Source organism: Melospiza georgiana, chromosome 3 (assembly GCF_028018845.1).
Source record: "Melospiza georgiana isolate bMelGeo1 chromosome 3, bMelGeo1.pri, whole genome shotgun sequence".
NCBI lineage: Eukaryota > Metazoa > Chordata > Aves > Passeriformes > Passerellidae > Melospiza > Melospiza georgiana.
This window is the reverse complement of record NC_080432.1, coordinates 31345239-31366787: the sequence shown is the minus strand read 5'-3', so window position 1 is coordinate 31366787 and position 21549 is coordinate 31345239. Positions and strand designations below refer to the sequence as shown.

Genomic DNA, 21549 nt, shown 5'->3' with positions numbered 1-21549 from the left:
TGCCTCTACAGTGGGCCGGGGACTCCGAGGGAGATCTCTGATGGCACGTCGACACCCCAGGTTAGCATTATAGTATGCCATCTGCCGGAGCATGTCTTCCCTCTCCCTTTCTCCCGGCACCTGTGCTGCCACAAACCTGTAGTGGTGCTCTATGAAGGCCATGTAGGGCTCCTGCGCACCCTGCGTGACTTCCTCCACCTCCCATTGGGAGGTGGTGGTTGCGAGCTTATAAAAAGCTCACTCCGCAGCCTTCCCGGTCTCCACCAGCTGTTCAGTGAACAGAGCCTTTGCCTGTGCTGCCCCGCTTGCCCATTGCCCTGCGCCCACCAGATGGTCTTCTGATAGCACCAGGCCATCCGCGTCATGAGACGTGGAAGGACTCCCCCAAAGTGTTGGGAGAATCTCCATGATCTCCCTCCTCCACTCAGCCACCCAGACCCTAAATTCCATGGGCCCAGTAAGGCTAGAGAAGAGGGCCCTCAGGTCCGCAGGCACCAGATCTCCCTGCGCAAGGGCCGAACGAAGGAGCCCCCAGAAGTACTCGGACTCCCGGGTAAACTCCCTCTGGGCCTTGCACAGTTCCTTGATCCGTGCCTGTGCCAAAGGTGTCCATAGGCCCTGGGAACTCCCTTCCCCGCTAAGGTGGTACGTAACCGGGGCGGCTTCCAATAAAGGCACCTGCCCCGGCTTCCGGTCATCCACTCTCTCCCCCCCCACCCCCCGTCCCCCGGAACACAAAGCGTGAGAACCAAAAGGAGGAGCGTGGGAACCAGAATGGTAGGAGGTTGAGGCGGGGCCTGGCACTGAGGCGGGGCGAGGGCATGGGCGCAGCAAACCACCCCGCTCCGCCTCCTGGGTAGAGCTTGGAGGCTGAGTGAAATACGGAGGAGGAGTTGGGGAGGAGTTTGCTGGGAGCGGAACTGTGGGCAGAGTAGGAGGAGGAGCCAAGGGAGGAACTGAGGGCGGAGAAAGAGGTGGGATGGAGGGAGGAGCTGAGGGTGGAGTAACAGAAAAAGGGGTCGGGTCAGGGGGAAGGAAGGGGTTGGCTTTGGGGAGAAAGGGATTGGGAGAAAAAGAAGGAGCCTTGGCGGGAACGACCATGTGGTCTCCGCCATTTTGGGCTCCATGGGAGCCATTTTGTGCTTCATCGACAAACCGAACAAACCTTTGAGCAACAACTGGGGACTTGGGGACAGGGACAGAGGGAGAGGGAAGAGAACTCCGAAGAGCTTGGCCAGGGCTCTTCGGAGGCCGAGCAGGTCGAGGGGGAGCAGAGGCAGGATGGAACCCCTGCTTCTTGTCAGCCTTTAGGATCCCCCTCGAGGGCTCCTGCCTAGGGGTAGAGGGTAAGGGCTGAGGGGTATGGACAACCAAACTGGGAAAACCGGGGACTAAACTAGAACTTGACGGACTTTTCCTCAATTCCCCTGACGGACGGAGTGTAGCGTACACTCTGCCCGCCCAGTATGCCACGGTTGACAGATTAGTTTCCCCAGAATTAACGGCATGGTCTAATTTTGCCACAACAGCTGCCCAAAACCGTGGCTCCCTAACAAGTTCTGGGGAAACTTCAGGGAATTGGGAAAAGACCCATTTCGTCAACAACTTTAACTCTTTCTTGGGGGCCTGGTAACCACCCCCAAGCAACAAACCTTTAACAATGTAGTAAACTCCTTTTTGGGTTTTTCCCAAGCCAGCACCCATGGCTCTCTTCTAAGCCAGCAAAACACTGTCTTAGAAGGGGAAAAACCACTGGTGTTGCGCCATCCACCTGGAAAATAAGGAGAACTAAAACACCGAATTGCCCGCCGCCGGCCCCTGCTCCCCCCACTGTCCCCAAGTCTGGGGGTTCAATGGAAGGAAAAGAAGGAATTTGGGTGGTGGGTCCGGGCCCCAAGTCTGGGGAAACCGGCCCCACAGGAAAGGGAAAACAAAAAACGTGGGGGAGAGGACTGTCCCCAAGTCTGGGGCTTCAGCCCTCAAGGGTAAAGGGTAGGGAGTCGGTCCCCAGCGCAGGGCATAAACTCCACGGGAGGATTAAAAAGACAGGGGGAAGCTGCTGAGAGTCCCCAGCTCAGGGCCAAGGCTTACCTGTCCAGCGGCAGCAGAAACAAAATCCGGGCGGGGGTTCTCGTTCCCGAGGTCCTCCTCAATGGGTGCGGGGAGTTGCGACCTCGATCCCCAGGGGGCGCTGCCCCTAAAACAGAGCCTGCTACAATCTGGGGTAGCTTGGCGGCCAGGAGGAAATTTGTAATTCCAATCCGCGGGGTCTGGTGGTCAGCTATCCACTTGGGGGCCCCACATTGGGCGCCAAACTGCGGCGGAGCGTATGCGGCCACTAGGGTGACCTCCGGCTAGCAGAGGGTCTGTGGCCGACATCCAGCTGCATAAACTGCCAGCCCCCCTTGGCGTCTATAGGCCTCGGGCTGGGCTGGCTTGCGGACTGGACTCGCTGCTGAAGTGGACGAGAATAAGGAGTAGCACACTTGCTGGGGGTGAAGGTCGGTTTATTGATGGCACTGGAGCACCAACCAGAGGATGGTACCAACCAGCAAATGGCCCCGAGGGGCGGGAGAAGCAGGGTTTTAAAGAAAGGGGGGTGTACAAGGGAGGGATCCATAGTGAGCCAATGGGGAAAGGTGAAGGGAGGGAGGAACTTAACATAACTGACATACAGAGGAACCCAATAAATATGAAGTAGAGGAGGGGCCCCGGGACCACAGCCAACCACAACCCCCAGAGAGAAGAAAGTTCTCGAAAGCTAGGAGGAGTGGGGTGTGATTGACTGGGCCCAGGGAGGGGGAAAAGTTTACTTATATGGAGATATGAGGGAGGAGAAATTACATAACTTAGATAACTGACAAAACCAAGGGCAGGGGTAACCATAGCAACATAACTGACAGTAGGGCTATGGCGGGAAAACTGGGGAGGGCAGAACCATTTACATGGAACAGGGGGAAACAATACATAAAATGGGGGAGTAATACAAGAAACTTAACAATACACTACAACATCCTCACAAGTCAATAAACAGAGGACATTCGTCCCCACCTGGAGAAGAGTGCTTCTGGTCATTTGCTTTCGTCCGTGTAAGATTGTGTGGGCTGGGGTCCATAGCTAGCTGGATTGGACCTGAACAGCCTGCCCAGACGTGGAGTCTTACAACAAACAACCCCATGGTTAAAGCATTGTCAGCATTGGTCTGTATCAGATTCCTCAGTCTTTTTTCAGACATACGCAGCTCAGAAGGTGCCTCTTCAAAAGCACTGTGCAGCTGGAACATGTAGAGTTGGGGGCCTAGAGCTCTGAAGTGCTGTGACATCATGGTCACAATCCAGGCTGCCCCCAGGACAGGGGTTTCTGCCTGGGGTTGGTTCTGCTGCAAGAGGAAACTGGTTTCCTTTAGCTGGCTTTATTTACCAGCTATACAAAGGATGCCATGGCATTTCTGAAGCTCATAGCACACCTTTTCCTGAAAGGCTTCTACAAAGTAAATAATGTGACTGACTTCAGTTGTGCTTCAGAAACTGGAATAGCCTTCTCTGAACTCCCCTGAAAACTCACATCTGCAGACAGTGAAAGACAAGACTTGGCTGGTTCACTCCTCATCACTGCCTGACTTCACCTTGTGCCCTTGTATCACCACGGGCTTCAGCAGGGCCTGAACTGAACTGCAAAGAATTCAGCAGCTGCTCCAAAACTCACAGCAGCCTTTGCATGGCAGAGGCCAGCTTAGAGTTCTGTGGGATCTCAATGAGAGTTCTGGAAGGAAATTCCCCATTTCAGCTATAAGGGATATTGTCCAGCTATCGTGGTCAAAAGATGGGTATGAAAAACACCAATCACTTGTGCTCAAATTTTAGAAGTTCAATAGTAATAAAATAGTAATAAAAATTAGGACAATAAGAATTTGGACAATCAAAGTTAGGACAATAAAAGACAATAAAAAGCAAATAATTACAGACTTCTAGGCACTTTGCTCTGCCACAAAGCATGTTTTGCTAACAAAGGATTAACCTTAAAAGCCATAGCCTATTGCATATTCATATATCTCATACATGATTCAAACATTCCTTTCAACCTAAGGGTGCTTCTGTTTCATGTCTGCTTTCCCCCCCTCATCTTGTAAATCAATTGTCTCAGTCCCCACAAAGTCTAGGTTTTCCCAATAAGGAGGCAATAATTCTTTTCTTAAGATCTTGGTGTCTTGTTGCTGTAATCTCTATGCAAAGAATTTCTTGATTATTTTATCCATTCCTTGAGTTACAAAAAGTATCTTACACCACATAGTTTCTATTTTAATATTATGCTATAGCCTAAAAACTATATTTACCACACTACTTAAAAGATATTAATACAGCACAATTTTCTAACAAAACACATATTGTATGTATTTTTGCACTTGTACACTTTGCAATACACTTTGCAAATGTATTCATTTTAATATTTGCAAAGAGCCAACCATATACTATGCATTTTTCCCAACTGGGAAAAAATATTGCTAAATTAGCTCCTTCTTAGTCCCTTGCATGCTCATTTCTGGGGGATAAAACAATTAAATCCTTGATATTTAGATCAGTTATCCATTTTCTCTCTTTCAGTTGAGAAAATTCATCATAAATATAAAAAAAAAATTCCTGATGAGGTTAAGGAAAAACTAGAAAATTCAATACTCAGAACAAAAAAATACAAGAAATAAATTTGTTTGTGGGTCTAAGTGGAAAATTAGAAGTTTTCAACTTTCTAGTCCAGCAATAGATCTATCTGCTTTCTGTATTTATACAAAAAAAAAAATTAATTGAAAATGGAGAGGCAATCAGAGTAGCACAGTCCCTGCTGGAAAACTGTTCCAAGCAGCCCACAACCTTTGCTAGAGTGTTTACACCTTGGAAAAGCAGCTTCACTGTGAAGAAGGCACGAACAATATGCAGCAGGAGAGACCTTTAGCTTCCTGGGGAAGGTCTGTGCTAATTACCTGGGGCAACAGGAGGCACAGCTTACTTCCTCTTCATTGGGAAGAGGAAATCATGTTTGGTATGGACAATACACACTTCATTGAAGCAGTGAGGCTACTAAAATAAAAGTTGTCTGGAGCACCAGCTCATCTTCCTGGCTGCTCCTGCAATCCACCAGGGAAAGTAGAAAAACCTTGAGGAGGCTTTTCATGTTTCTTAGGTTGCAAGATGTAGCTGGGAGTGTGTAGATTTGCCATCTGTTAGAGGTGGGGCAGTTATCTTCTGTTAATTGGGCAGTTTTCTTTATCTCTTCCACAGACCAATCCTCCCTCTGGGAAATATCTTCTGTTAGTGGGCCATTGAGTGTCACTGCATGACTGATAAAAATTACATCATCCCATTGTGAGGTGCTCCGCCCAGGAGGAGGAGACAAGCATTCCTACCTGGATATAATCTGATATATGGAACACCTGAGACAGCCTTTTCCACTGGATTCCCAGAGGAAGACCAGGCCCATCTTCACCACCACAGGACCTTCAGAGGAAAACTCCACCCTTCTACAGGATCCCTGCTTCAACAGAACCACACCTGACACTCCAGGAGGACTGCAGCCACCATTTAATCAGACTGCTACCAACACCCTAACCAACAGGGTATCGGTCGTATTCTGACTCTGTCAGTAGGGGATTTTTTTGGTACTATTGCATTTGTATTTTTAATTTTTGCTAGTAAAGAGCTGTTACTCCTATTCCCATATCTTTGCCTGAGAGACCCTTAATTTCAAAATTATAATAATTTGGAGGGAGGGGGTTTACATTTTCCATTTCAAGGGAGGCTCCTGCCTTTTCTTAGCAGACACCTGCCTTTTCAAACATCATGACACCCCTCATCTGTGGGATTGCAAGAGATCAGTTTTCACTCCCTTCTGCCTGTGACACACAGTAGACAACTAGGCCTATGAAATGAGAGGGGTTCAGTGTTCTGATGAAGCAGGGTAGTGCTGATGCTTCATGTTCAGGTAGGATGTTTCAGAGACCCACATCACACCACATGAATATTAAATTCAAAACCACATTACATGCCTCTGTAATGGGAAATTTCTTTTATTGCGCAGAACTGTAGGGGCTTGAGTGAAGGAAAGCCCAGTTAGTTATAAATAATTCACCCAAATAATGAAGCCATTTTAAGACCTGAAAGGAATGGTTCATGTGCCATTCTTTCATGAAAAAATGGTCTCTTTTTGTTTTTCTCTACAATTCAGATATTTTTTAAAGCAGTTACTATTTTCTGTCAAAACACCCCATAAAATTATTGAATGCCAAGTTTTCTTAGCCAACCAAAATGCTGGGTTTTTTTAAGGAATTGGCCCATATAAACACAATCTTTGCTATTTAGATCATCCACTTAAGAAAATGGGTGGGAAGCTGAGCAACGTATGCATGGCTTCTGTGTCCAGCTTGCCACCACTGGCATTGCTACACTGGGACACACAGCAAGGTCTTAGTTACATGCTGGGCTAGACAAACTCACAAGAATTCACGTGTAGCTGGAATGCCTCCACCCCGATTTCTGCCTCTATGGGACGCAAGCTAAACTTGCCCCCAACATACTAAAATTTGGGTTCTGTAACACCAAAACTCATAGACTCCAACCCTTGCAACTCCCTGAAGAAATAAAATAAACATTTCAGAGAACAGAGGCACATTTTTGGCCTTCAGACACTGTTCCTGCAATACAGCAGCTGTTCTGGAGCATCACAAAGCCTGTATTTGTACAGTGCCACCATCTCTGTCCTTGGCACAGGGGCAAAGTCAGGGATAGGGATGTAACTGAGGCATTCTGTGCTCCAGAAACAGGTACAGCATCTGCAGGAGAACCCACAGGGGCTGCTCTAATTTAAACTGGCCCCTGAGCAGCTCGGAAACTAAGGAACAGAAGCAGAGATGCCTCAAGCCACTGTTGTACTCTCTTCCTGAAGTTGCACCTTTGGAAGCATGTTAGAAAATAACAGCAGATTGTAAGAGGCCAGGAATAAAGCTGACCAGAAGTCTCCTCACCTAACAGTATCTTTTACCCAGACACCAACAACCCTAAAATTGCCCCCTGCTGCAGGTCAGCATTGCTTGCTGTGTCACCTAAGAGGAAGAGGGAAATGTCTCAGCTTCTGCTCATGTTTATCCCAGCTCTAGTACTGACTAATGTCATTTCACTTCCACAGCATTGCTTTGGAATTACCCTCTGGATACCAGGAGCAATCAGTGTCTCTTATCATAAAAAACTAATCAAAATTTGAGTTTTGGTCTTGGGATCATACCAGATGGAGCAATCAGGCTTGAGGCTTTTCCTAATCAGAAGAAGAGGGTTAAACAGGTAATGAGCAGAGAACTGCTGTCATACAAATAATAAGTCTTACTCAAGAAAAGTGCTCTGATAGCAGACTGTGTCTGATGGATGACATTGGCTGCCAAAGAAATTGTTCTTCCTAAAAATACATGGGGAGAGCTGGGAAGAGGGAGAGAGAGGGGAGCAAAAGGGAATTTAAAAAGCAATTCAGCATTTATCCGACAGTATGGTGAACACACAGAAGCTGAAGCGGGAAGCTGGGAAGTCCCTCATGATCCGCACAAATCATAAGATGTTCAGCCCTGCAGGTGAAAGACTTTGGCAAACGTAGAGAGGAGAAAAGTATTCTTATCTGCCGCTGCTCACTGCCTGTGTCTGATGGCAGGGCGCAAATTCTAGCTGAGCAGACTTAATTTCTCATCCGGACTCACTCACTTTATATCTGGAACTGGGAGGAAGGGGATGGCCTCCAGATATGTCTCCAGATACAACTGAGGTTCAAGTTAATTGAATGTTCAGGATTTTATTTCAAACCAAATCAGCTTCTCCTGTAAATTCAAAAGTGGTTCTCTGGAGATACATACAGGTTTGTGGCCATAGCTCTCTTCACAGAGAGCAGCAGGCAAAACTTCCCCAGGATTTTTCCTGGGGAAGGCAGTGAGAAAGCTCAGAGAAGAAGAAAAACAATCCTTATCTCTACTTGCTGCATCTGTTGTTTGGCATATATGGAATGTGTTATGGAGATTGTTTACTGAAGAGGGATTTGTTAATTGGACTCTGGTGATGCAGGTTTGCAGAGCCTTCTGTGATCCATAGCATTTCTGGGAAATACGATGTATTCTTGGGCTTAATTACTGACAGATTCAATCCCACAAACAGATCCCTGGTCTTCAAATAACGTTAAGCAGAAAATCTTTGCTTATTGGCCAAAATTATCTCAAAAACTGAGTCTGCAGTGGTTACAGTATGCAAATGAAAGCATTTCTCTAACCACCTCTCTTGCCCTTCAGTAGTGGCCACCCTGCCTCTCCTTGTCAGCTACAAAAGAGAATGAAAACCTCTTCCTGAGTTTTCAGATATGGAAAGGTAGCATCCTCAACCTCCCTGAGCTGGCCAGCACAGGGCACACTGACCAAATGATGAGAGGGCATTAATAAGTTCCCCGTTGAAACAGGAGTGTTCCTAAGCCCACTACACACCATGTCTGCACGCTTGGCCTGGGACCCCCATCTCACCTCAGGAATTGCTTAGCAAGTTATTTACACTCTCTGCCTCAGGGGAAGAGAGTGAGTGTCACCATCATATTTTCTGGGAAAATCCCCTTGCCCAGGATTTCTCTCCTGGGAAGCTGAGAAGCCTCAGAGAAAAAGGAAAACAATATTACCTCATTTGCTTCTCCTCTGTTTTGCTGCTTTGGAATGTGGTTGGAGATTGTTTATCCAACATGTGAATTGTTTTGACTTAATGACCAATCACGGTCGGGCTGTGTCAGGACTCTGGAAGGAGTCACGAGTTTTCATTATTATCTTTTAGCTTTCTGTCTGCATCCTTACTCTATTCTTTAGTATAGTTTTAGTATGGTATTCTTTAGTACAAAATAATAAATTAGCCTTCTAAGAATATGGAGTCAGATTCATCATTCCTCCCTTTGATGAGGGGACCCCAAAAATACCACAAGTGAGCACACAGGAGCTAATAGGTGTGAAATCAGCACTAAAGCATTTTTCATGCAGCTGATGTAGTCCTCAGTGAAAGGCAGCTTCTCCTACATGACCTTATTTCTGTGGGTCCTCCCATTGCTGCCATGAAGGTAGCCATACACCTTACCTCATATGGGTGTTACAAGTGCAGCAAAGTCTTCCAAGTGCTGTGTAATCAAGTAATCCAATAAAACACAAGAATTTGTTTTGAAAGCAGACTTACTTGTGTATTTATAACAACAAATGAAAAGAAACTAAAATAATGCCAATTTTTATGGTTTGGATTGGAGGGTAACTAGTAATTTTACAAAGACAGGAAGGGCAAGAAAGCTGTATTTTAGCCTAATTAATCAGAACTAATGAGCCCCTAAAACCTTGTTTCTCTCAATCAGCTCTCTATGAGCAGTGACACTATAGTAGCCTGTTCTACTTCAAAGAGCAGCCCATGGGCCATCTAATGACACTCAAATGTGAGTGTCTGAGTTTTTCATGAAGTAAAGTTTGCCTAAATTTCCAGACCAGATGATGGAACTGTGAGACAAAATGTCAGATCGCTCTGAAGTGTTTAATACAATTAAGGATATGCAATCTGTAAACGCCCTGGGCTCAGACTATTTGTCCACAGATTTCTGTAAAGCTTTCAGAAACAAATCCACACAGTCTCCTTCTGAGCAAGCTTAATGATTTTTTAGCCAACAGCAAAGGAATCAGGGATCACAGGAAGCAAACAGAACCCCTTGCTGATGCCTTCTCACCCCCATAATGGGTGGGGCAGCAAAGGAGCAGAACATCATCTCAGGAAGGAGCTTCACTGAAAGAGTTTTTAAGCATTTGAATGCTTTGCCCAGTGTGGTAATGGAGTTGCCATCCCTGTGTTCAAGAAACAGCTGGATGTGGCACTTTGTGCTGTGATCTAATTGACAAGATGGCGACTGGTCAAAGGTTGGACTTGATGATCTTAGAGGCCTTTTCCAACCTAAATAATTCTGTGATCAACAGTTGACAAACATCATTGAATAGAATCAGTTTCTCAGTAGTAAATATTTTGTGCTCATAATGCCTTTCATCTAAGCAAAGGAAATATTAATTCTCTCTCATGCTCCTCAAAGACTTGCAATTACACCACCTGCACAGACAGGGAAACTGAGGCACATTGCTTCACAGCTCATCTCCATCCAGAAGACCAGTGGGAGAACAGCACATACTGGGCCTGCCTTCTCTTTACTCACCCTGTCCTCCCTTTCTTTGCTTTCCATCTGCACCAGCATCAGCCTAAGGAAGCAGCTCACAAACCCCTAACATTTCCACAAGTTCAGCAAGACAGCTTGCCTTTGACACCAAGCAAGACAGAGGACACCCACAGAACGGGAAAAGCCCAGTGCCCACACCTCCCACTTCAGAGCAGCAGAGCTGAGTGGAGAGTGGCTGTGAACAGAATCACACAAATACATGGCCCCAGCAACCCTCTGTCAATTGTTTCACCACACACACATATCCCAGTACCAGGAGCACCCAATAGCAAACATCCCACATGTGACATTTCTCACTGAAATATTTTGTTTACTCTGGAGTAAAGGGAGAGAGCTACTGCCTAAAACACACACTCACAGGTGGAGGAAGAAAGGAAAAGGTTGGAGAAGAGGCTGAGCTGCTGTAGTACAGAAAGCAGAAAATTAGTGCCCATAGCAGAGTTCAAGATCTCCCATTTCCCAGTGTGCTTTGTGATCTGTTAAAGGGCAACAGGGAGATGATCACAACACCGCAGTGGGTGATGTAAATCACAGAATCACAGAATTGTTGGTGTTGAAAAGGACCTCTGGAGATCATCTAGTCCAACCCCCCTGCCAAGACAGGGTTACCTCACATCAAATCCACTCTAAGTAGGAATTTGTCCTCTTTGATGTCCAAACAGAAATACATGAAGGGTTTTTGAGAGAGCTTAAAGCAACTTGAGGTACACTGTACATAAAGCATATTACCTTTGTGTTTCCAAAACAAGAAGAGAAAACTCAAGATATTCAGTTTAATAAAATTTGCGTTAGATCTGGAAAAAATCCTACATATAATTGCATGGCTAGAACTAAAATCTGTGAGCCATAAGCTCTTGCTCCATGGCTACTTTAGGCCAACATAACCACCAACTGCTGCCAAAATTTAACTTTCCTACTTCACGCTCCTGTCATTCCTTCCTGTTCACCCCAGCAACTGGGATCTGCCTCAAGCTGCATTGGTTTATGAATGCCAGTAAGACTGAAGAAGTAGAGGCAGGAGTAAAACTCTGGAAGTAATTGTGGCATTGTCATCCCAAATTAAATTCACCTGCCTTTAAAAGATTCATGTGACCATTTTTCCTACTCCTCACAGTAACCTTGCAGCCCATGTCTGACTCTTCCTGACAAAATGGTGTGTGCCTCCTCCCTAGGCTGAGCTTCATAGCCCATAACAAGGGTCCTTTGGACCCTGCAGCTCATGGAAGAGGCAGCTGTGCAGCCACACAAGTCCCGTATTTCCTACTGCTCAACAGCCAGGTGGGAAAACATGTCACTGCACAGCTGAGAATTGTATTGAGGACTGTATTTGCTGTACATGCTCAGATGAACAAACAAAGGCCTTACAGGTAACTTTCAGCTTCTGCTCCACCAACTCCTGGGTGCTTGTTTTCACACATTTCTTTTCTGGTTCAGGTATTTGATTGTGATATATTTAGCCGTACAGGGAATATCCTTTTCCACTATGCAAGATTCCTTATGTAGCTATTCCTGCTTAAATGGCCACACACTACACTTGACAGCACACCCAAAAAAGCCAGTGAAAACTTGCTACTACATATTTGAGTATGCATAATAAATGGAAATTGTGCCTGCAAAAGCAGAGCAGGGAATCTGATGCTAGAGTACAACCAAAGAGAAAACAGGCTGCAAAAAGGTATTTCAGGCTGGAAGATCCCATCTATGTAACATGCCAGAAGATGGGAACTCAGCCAGCAAGTGTCTTCTTAATAAAAGGGGAACAAACCCAAAGCCTGCAAATGTTAGTCAGAGCCACCTTACAACCTTTAAAACCAGGTGGTTGTAGCATACCAAAACTAAAAACATCATATGCATTCCTACCTTAAGTATCTTGGTTTATTGTTGTAGTGTGTTTTTATACTTTGTAATACTTTGTAATAGTTTTGGTTTTGTATCCCTGTATTTTTCCCAAATGGTTTACCCCAGATTGTACCCCTCCCTTTACCTGTGTAATCCCTTTCTTTTGCTGAGATCATTCCCAAATCCCCACACTGGCTCTCTGTCAATCACTCAGCATCCCATCCCCTCCATCTAAAAGTTTCAGTCCAGATCATAGAATGATTAGCTATAGTCTAGGGGTCAACCCCCCAAGTGTTTCTCCATATGTTGTCCTAAATGTCTATCCTCCAGTACCCATCCCTTAGGGTCACTTATTGGTTAGTAAAATGTTACCTACTTTAGGTTTCCACCTCCCTTTAAATGTAACCTTCACACCTCTCCCGGGGCTCTCTCGGCAAGAGGCCCTCTGAGGTGTAGGGGCTCCTCGGAGCTCCTAGAATAAATCTTGGATTAACCCCTGCTAAGAGTCGACGCCTTCATCTTCCACCGTAGTTGCCGCGTCTCCTCTGCTGCAGGCGGTCAGCCTGGCTGCCTTCCGCAGCCCTGGGGCACGGCAGAGTGCCCCCTCCTCCCGCTGCTCACCGTCTGGGGGCTGGCTGGCTTCCCTCAGCGCCACTCAGAGGGACCAGAACAGTTTATATATATCTCTCAGAAAGCTGGAAGGGTAAAAACACAACTTTGAGTTTTTGGGATGCCAGGCTTGCTGCTAAATGCAAGACAGGAACAATTAATTATCCTCCCTGCTGCACGTGAGCCAAATCAATGAGGAACTAGCTGGGAACCCCTCCTGCTCAAAACAAGTTACAAGCTGCCTCATCCCAAGAGTGGAGAGAGCATGAGCTCCCTGCCACTTCCTACAGCTCAAATTCACCACATCACCTGAGCTGGCAGATGCAGCACCAGACACAAGAACTGCAGGAGCCATACCGATTCGAAGCATTGCTGCTCCCAGAAGACTTTTCCATGCTTCTCCTTGAATCATCAATGCACTCAGCTGACAGGCTTAAGGGGGTGAGAAGTGACCTGCTATGACCTCATACATGAGCAAGTGATTCCATTCTTTAGAGCTGTCATGCAGCATAAATTCACAGCTTTCATGCACGTTGTTCGTAAATGAGTTCAATAGATGCTGGAGCTTTCTTTAGTGTTACATGGGCAGTTGCACAAAGCTTGTCAGTGCTTGAGACACATTCTGTAATTTCTCCAATACATATTTGTCATCTTCTCACATGACTTGTCCACACATTCTTCATGAGTTCCCTCTGCTCCGCCTGTCAATATCTCACCCTGCATGTGATATCTGTCAAAAACCCTCTGCACAGCTACAGGTTCACTCTCAATCTGATATACTTCCTCTCTCTCCAACCTCATGAAAAACACTCTCCCCTAGGCACTTTCTTCAAAGTTCTTGTCTAGATGCATTGATAAACAGCCTGTATTATCAGGACATTATCTATTAGGTAGTGTAACTGGTAATTCTGAGATCAAGTCTTCTGGTACACTTCCATAATGTTTTCCTACTGTTATAGGAAAACTGTATATCCTACTGATAATAGTTATCCAGCAGAACTACTACAGAAAATCAGATAACAACGATAAATAGTAAAAGGCAAATAAAGTCTTCATGCATTGTGCCATGGTCTTTGTTCCAGAGACAGATGGCAGCCTGCTAATGCTGGGCTTCAATCTACATGTGACCCAGTGGATCAGTGATGCTGTACATCATCAGCTGCCTGGCCCTGACACAGAAAGGCAGGTAGGATTGCACACAGGAAAGACTTACTTGGCCTCTGGATGGATGGGGTACTGTGGGGCTTGGCAAATCACTTCATCCTGCTCTAAATCTGCAAGGTAGGACATTCTGGCTGACAAAGAAATCTTCTTTGTTTGTTTTTGGACAAATAATCAAATGTGCAGTTTTATATATGCCAGATATGACAGATGATGGTCTTGTCCTGCAGAAGGGCAATTTCACCCTCAGTGTGAGGTTCAAATCTCATAATTTCATCGGACAGATTCCAGATTAGAGCTCTGAAAAGGTCTCACTTTCTTCTCCCTGCTTCTGAGGTGAAAATGAAAACCAGAAGGGAGCACTTGATGAAAATTTTGTTGATAGGATCACCTACAGCTTTTTTATAGGCACTGATCACAGCTTATAAATTCAGACATAGGGAATTATTTTCATTAAATAGCATCCCACAAACCAAATGATTTTTCCATCCAGCAGCAGCTATGACTGACAAAAAGGATGTTAAGCATAAGCACTTTGAAATGTAAGCACCTCAAAAGAATGTCCAGTTCTGAATTATATGGCTCAAATTGTCACTTAAAATCATTGGTTTAGATTGTTATAGGCTCAAGCTGTCATCCAGCATAGATCAGCATGATATAAGGCAGAATCTGGGCTTTACAGCATGTACCATGGGTACACAGCTTGCCCCTAGAAGTAAGAAACTCCATGTCCTTCACTTCTCCTCTGACCTGCTATGCAACTCATGTAAATTGCTCATCCTCCACAAAGTACATCAACTGGATGTCCCACTAACTCTGTCTCTAACCACAGGGACCAGCTCAATTCACAATGAGCCAGAAGAGTTTTGTGAAGCTCAACCTGTCATGGTGCCAAGAGGACAAAGTACCTCCACTTGTGCCTGTCACGGGCACCCAGAATGTAGGGTACACCCACAGGGACTTGCAAGGCAGCCACTGTCACACCAAGTGATCATCCAAAGTCTGATAGCTACATCCAAGCATAGGGAGCATTTAAGGAAGAAGCTTCCTCAAGGACAATGTGTTGTTGCCTTCCACTGGTGAGGAGTGATACCAGGAACCCAGGACTCCTTGCACCTTGCAGTGCCCATCAGCAAAATAAAACTGAAGAGGTGGATGTGGAACATGCACTCCTGAAAACACTGCCCCCACCTCTGAGGCTGTATTTGTATACCACACACTAGCAACAGCATCTACACATCATTCCAGCCGGGCCACAACGTTCTGATCCTCAGGATGAGTATTGATCCCACTTCTGCTCCTTTAGCAAGTGAGAGAGGCTTTAAGCTTCCTTCAGTTGCACCGCTAGAGGGATGCTAAAATGGGAACTGGGAAAATTAGTTCGGAGAAGGCATTTGAAGGAATAACCCTAGGTTAGAAGTACGAAACAAAGGTTTTCAGACTCTGCCAATTCAGCAAAACAATGCTGTGGTCAGGGCCCAAGGGGTTTGACATTTTCATCTACATAATCTTCCATTTTATTAGGCTTTCAGTTGTTTTTTTCTCTTGGCAAAGGTGCATTTGTAAAAGAAGCAGCATTACAACTAAGCTGGAAAAAGCAGTCCCTCCCTGTTTCACCCAAACAGGCACGAAGGACATTGAACACACATGGCAGCAGCAAATAGCTGCTGATGTTATCAGTATTTTCTAATCTGTCTCCCAGCAGGTCAGGTGGAAAGAAAGAGTCTCTCTGGGGATTCTTCAGTTGAAGTTTGATTGATCAGCTCTAGCTGAACCAAACTGTTCCTGTAAATGCTTCTGTAAACAAACTAATTGCAAACACCTACTAGATTGTATTTAGTTTATGCATTTAGCAATGACATCTGCACTATCTAAATCAGGCTGGAACAAGCACACCTACTTCTGATACAGGATCTAGTGGAGAAAGCATATTAGACTTCTTTTTGTTCACAGATTTTTGTCTCTTTCCCCCAGCACAGTGACCCTTTGTGACAAAGATTTATATAATTAACAGTCTAAAGGAGGTTATTGCAGGGCAAGCAAAAGTAAAATGAAAATGGAAGAGGCAACTAGAGACTAGCTTAAAGTGAGATTCGTGTTGTACAAGTATCACAGTAAATTCAGGAGTTCGGAGGAGACAACACTGTGCTTTACTTCTCACTAGGCATGTCAGAGTGATTTAGAAGTGACCATTGTCCTGCTACAACAACTTAGTCTTGAAAGTGCCTTGATTTGCTACTTCCTGCCTTAAACATGAGCAGCAACGATGCACCTTCCTCTCTGCACCTCTCAATTCTCATGACGAATCACAGCTAGGTCTGAGTATTTCAGCAAGATATTTGTAAAAACATCCCTTTGCTGGGACTGCTGAGAAACATTCACTGGGGAAAGAAAAAGGGGAAATGAACACCAAAGAACAGAAAGTCTCTTTGCATTGATTTAACCTTCAGTTCACGTTCTTAGGCACTGAATTATCCATCTTCCAAATAAAATGATGTGTTTATTACTCTCTATTTTCTAGACATCCCACAATATATAGCAAGAATTGGTTTTTACAAAGAATTCTCAGCACAAGGATGTGTCTAAGGAGCTGGGTACCAGCAAACCCACACTTCTTTGCCTTTCCCTTTCAACTTTGAGTGCTAAATGTTATGTAGGTCTCTCAGGTCTTGTTTCATAGACATGTCCAAGGACTCCAAATGTTAACTATAATTATGTGAGCTATAAGAATGGTTTAAGACTGACCACATGCACGCCACACTAGTGCAGAAGTAGCTGGTGGACTAGAGATTAAACCAGTGCTTCTGCATTACTGCTACTTCTTTTTCTTCTGAGGACTCTAAAAATGTGTGTATTTATTCTGAGAAGAATCCAAACAAGTTTCATTCACTTGTTCTATAAAACTACAATAGCTGAGTCAGTCTTTAAAAGCATGTCTTTTTTTAGTGTTTATCCTTCATATGTACTTAATCATTTACCATAAATAGGGATGGATGACTTTTTGTTTACTTGAAGGTAAGAACATTTATATTTTCCAGAACTGTCTGAAAGAGAAATTTCCTAGGCATAATCTCCTGGAGCATATTAATGGGCACTAGTGGCTTCAACCTTGAAGCAACTCTGCTTTAACTGTAAAACTAAATGCAAAATTAATTAGTTGGTTTTGGTTGGTTTGTTTGTTTTTTTACAGAAAAGCAGCAATCCACCACTGGCCTGATTTTTCCTACTGCTGGAATTGCTTCCACCAAAAGAAAAGCCACAATTAAGCAAAAGGTAAGTGCAATTTTCAGTAAGTTTTTGCCTAAGGTTGCACCAGTAGAAAGGTGACCAGAGCTGGGTCCTCTGTAGGTAGGACACTCACATAATGGCAAAGTAGATCAGGACAAGCCCAACTCTAGGAGCATTAATGAATCAGTCGCCTAGTCAACTAAGTGAATTAAGATGCTTAAGCTCCCTTCTTTACTCTCTGGCAGGTTGAGGCATCCTGCAATTATAGCTTAGTTAGGAGAAGGATTATCAGGCATGTATAAGCTTTGAAACAGACCTGTCATGTATGAAGAGTAGCTGCTGATATTGATGCCCTACGGAGAGGCTCCCTGATTACAGCAGTCCATAATTCCAATTTATGAATTACACTCAAGAACAGTTTATCCCCCCATGCAGATGTGATTTAATCATATCAGTCCCCTCTGAGATTCCCAGTGGAGCTTTTAATGCTTTTGGACACATTAGATCATGGAGTCAGCTTGACAATTTTGCTTGAGGGGATTTGTCAAAGCCATTAGAGTGCAGACTGGATGCCTGCACTGAAGGATGTGGGATCACCTGCCTGAGCCTCCACTGGGACCTCAGTGATAGACAGAAGTGCCCTACTATATAGTGAGCTAATTTAGCAGAGACAAACCTCAAACCAACTGCTTTACACAAAGCTTAATCCAAATCCTCAAGATTCAAAACATTTTTAGTCATTCCCTTCTCATTCATTTTCAGCACTGTGTCATTTGGGAAAGCCAAAGAAAACAGACACTACCCTCAGAAAGGCTGTACCCTTAGGATTTCCAAACCAATCAAAACCAGGAAAAATTACAAAAGAGACACAAACCCAATCAGAAAGTTGAACTGTGGGTCCAAGGTTACTCAGAAGAAAGGACATTCAAGGGTCTGCAGACAGTTTGGTCCTTCAGAAGCAAAGAAGGGACTTGGAAACACTCAAGTTACCACTTTGAAAACCTGACAATACTTTGTCAGCCAAAGCATGCTTTGAAAGAGTAATCCTGCCTAAAACTCAAGGAGGAGAAATTTTCCATGCTCGATGGGAGGCTACTGGAAATAATATCAAAGAGGAGCTGATCACTCAAAAGCTGGCCTCCAAAACCTTTCTAAACTGTGCTCAGAAAGCCTTCACAATAGCAACCTTGGGAGGAGGGGCTTCTACCAATTACTAGAATAAGACTGGGAGCAGAATCACATTTTTTCTATTCAGTTTGTTCTGTGGCACATGTTGGTCCAGCAGCAGGAAGATGAATGTGTTCTCCTGGGAGAGAAGGGCAGAGCTACTGCGCATCAAATCTTGTCCACAGAACCACTGACAGGCCTGTATGGAGACAGGGCCTGCAAGTACATCCAGCTTAACCCTAAAAACAGAGAAGGGAAGCTATTCCCATTCCCATTTGGTGTCCAACCGTACCAGGGGGATTAAACACTTGGTCTCCAGTTATTTCTCCAGCTGCCCATCTCGGTGGTGAGGGCAGCTCTCTGAACACCTGGAGCTCAGGGTATGGCTCTTCCCAGGCACTTGAAAATGGGGCGGGCTATTCTGAACTGACTGCACAGGAGAATAACACACACACACTTGTGCAACTCTAACCCACAAACTGCTGTCTCTAGCAGCAAACATATGGCAAAATCAGGAACAGAGCTGGGAACAAAACCACATTTTCAGCTCATTTGCTTTTTCCAAGAGTCACAAATCACCCAGCTCCAGTTATCTTGTCCAGCACTTAAGCAACAGTTGGCTTTTCACAGTTTATGTAATAGTTATTATACGAGCATCTTTCCTCCATCTACCTTAAGAGAGCATCAGAAAAAAACCCAATTTCTTTCTTGATTAGCATAGGGACTGTCTGCCTTTGGGACTCAGATGTGTTTCACAGGAAAGGGAATGTGAGCACTTGAGGAAGGTGCCGAATGTGTGACAGTTGTGACAGGTCTTTTCTTTTGCCTTTCCCAGTAACTGAAGCCCAGAGCAGACACATTTGTGTCTCGCCTGGGTGACTGCATTCTCAGTGGAGCCAAATATCCAAACCCTTGCAAACAGGCCATGGCTGAGACAATGGCTTCCCATCCACAGCAATGCTGACTGTGCTGGGACACATTCCCAGTTCCCTACTGCCCACTGAACTGCAAAAGGAACTCAGTACCTATAGCTTTACAGCTCCTTGGGAGAAAAGATCCCAAAAGGTTTTATTTTGACACATCCTGTTGCTACATTTTTATTCCATTACAGCCCACTTGAAATATCGCAAGTCTGTTCTTACACTAATGATAATAGGACTTTGCATTTGTGCTACCAACAAACATCCTACCATCCCTCTGGGAGGCTGTGAGAGTAGGCACAGAGTTAAGTAGCAGAATCCATACTGGAGTAAGGATGGGGATACTGGATCTCCTGGTTCCTCTGCCTTATGCATTCCTGAATCATCTGCTTTCCAAAAGAATTTAAAATCTTCCTTGGGAAATGTGATCAGTACATTTTGAGCCCGGTTTTCTCTGGAAAGAGGGTTCATTGAACCAACCTGGTGTCATGGTTTGACACTGGCACAATGCCAGTGCCCCCATGAGAATACCCTCTCCCTGGTGTCTGCTGTGAGATGTGACCAGGAATAAGCAAAGCAGGCTCCTGCTTAGGAATAAAGAAATCTTTATTAACTAAACTACAAGAAAATAACTAAACTACAAGGAAAGGAAAAAAAAAAAAAAAAAACACAAGGAAAATGAAAACCTTACAAAAGCATTTTCCTCCTCCCCCCACCAAATTTCCCAATACAATACATTCCCCCAAATCACCAACTCTCAGTCTGGCACCACCCTTTAGAATACTCAATCTTCAGTTCATGAAGAGGAGAGGAGTCCTTTTTGCACCATAGGCTTTCCCTGGAAACACCGTTGAAACTTCTTGTGTTTCCATGTCACTCAGCACCACCCGGAAAGTCCTTCTGCCATCGTGACATCTTCCTTCCATGCCCAGTGCTCTCACCACTGTGCATGGGCCAGAGCTGCTTCTAGGGTTGTCTTTCAAGGATGCCTTGTCTCACTCCAAAAAAAAGGCACAGTCTCTCCTTTGGGACATCTGTCCCTCCCAAATTTTTGCACCCCCTGGGGCCGAGGGGTACCCACACTGAACCCCCCCTGGTTCTGAGGCACTGCCTCCCCCTAAATGCAGCCTCTGTGTCACAAGAAAAAAAAAATGGTTCCGTCCATGGCCACACAAGAAAAGTCCAGCCAAAGGCCACTCCATCATCTCTCCCCCCACTCAAGTGTCTTCTCCACTTCCCTCGAGGCCCATCCCCTCTTATCTCATCTCTTATCTCTCTTCTCATTCAGCTCCAGGAGGATCAGCATTTGCAAGGTTTCTATCATGCAGGAAAAGGGTTAAAAATTTCAGTCTCTGCCTGTCCCAGAGCTCCAGCACTCCCACGCTGCCCTGCCGGGCACATTCTCACCGCATTCCCCTCTTCTCCTCCTCGGCCGGCCGCTATCAAATTCAGACACCGGCTCTCCCTCTCTCTCTCCTGGCGGGGAGGGGTGGTTGCCTGATGTCTCTTGGCGCTCTTCCACCCTTCTGTCCTCAAGGGCCTCCTCACCCCCCACCTCTGTCCAGGCCCAGGCCTACCGCAGGGCTGCCCCTCCCCTGCCCAGCAGCAGCAGCTGAACGGGGAAGGGAGATCCGACCTCTTTGCCTCAAAGTCCCAAGAGAGCTTGCCAGGGCCGCAGCTCTGGTTTTTAACCCCTGTGTGTTCTCAGAGGCGTGTCCAAATGTCCCAATGGCCACATCAGGTGCCAATATTAAAATCTGAACACCCATTAGTTTGATTACAGCATCCCAGAAATTCCATCTGGTAAAACCACCACACCTGGTTGCCAACCCCTCCCCCAAGCAACCTTCAAATCTGCCAGGTGACTTTAGACAAATCTGAGAGGATTTACAGCCTCAGGGATGGTCCTTACATTCCTGCACTTTTTGGAAACCAACAATTGAGCAGAGACCTTCAGGCTGTGATGTCCAGAGGGGGAGAACTGTTTACACTCTGCCCAACAGCACAAACATGTTTACATGTGTATATACGTGTAATATTCAGACATAAATACACGTGTAGTGACAGACTGACTAGCACATGCACAGCTCTGGGTCAGCTATTTCCTGCTTTTTTCTTCCCCTTTAAATAAAAAAACTACGCATCTTTCTATTTCAAATACAAGACTTTTCTTTTTCTAAAACTAGAATAAAATATAATTTGCTCTTTCAGTACTTTGCTGAGTTATTTATATTTTTATTTTATCTTATTTGATGAAAAGCTGCTTCCTATCAAACGTTCCAGACCCTTCTGCCTGTAATAGATGGCTTTGCCACCTCCACCACTGGGTGCAGTGTGGCAGCTAAGTACCACTGGATAGGGTATGTGTAGTTCTTAT

At 45.2% G+C, this 21549-nt stretch overlaps 1 protein-coding gene across 1 annotated transcript in view; it reads right to left on the bottom strand.

Annotated features, from left to right (window-relative positions):
* Window positions 1-694: 694 nt before the first annotated feature.
* Window positions 695-21549, bottom strand: part of HHIPL2 (HHIP like 2) — a 61987-nt gene continuing 41132 nt past the window's right edge. The window contains 2 exon segments of the mRNA XM_058019906.1: window positions 695-956; window positions 2092-2315. Coding sequence (XP_057875889.1) covers window positions 695-956; window positions 2092-2315 — 486 coding nt within the window.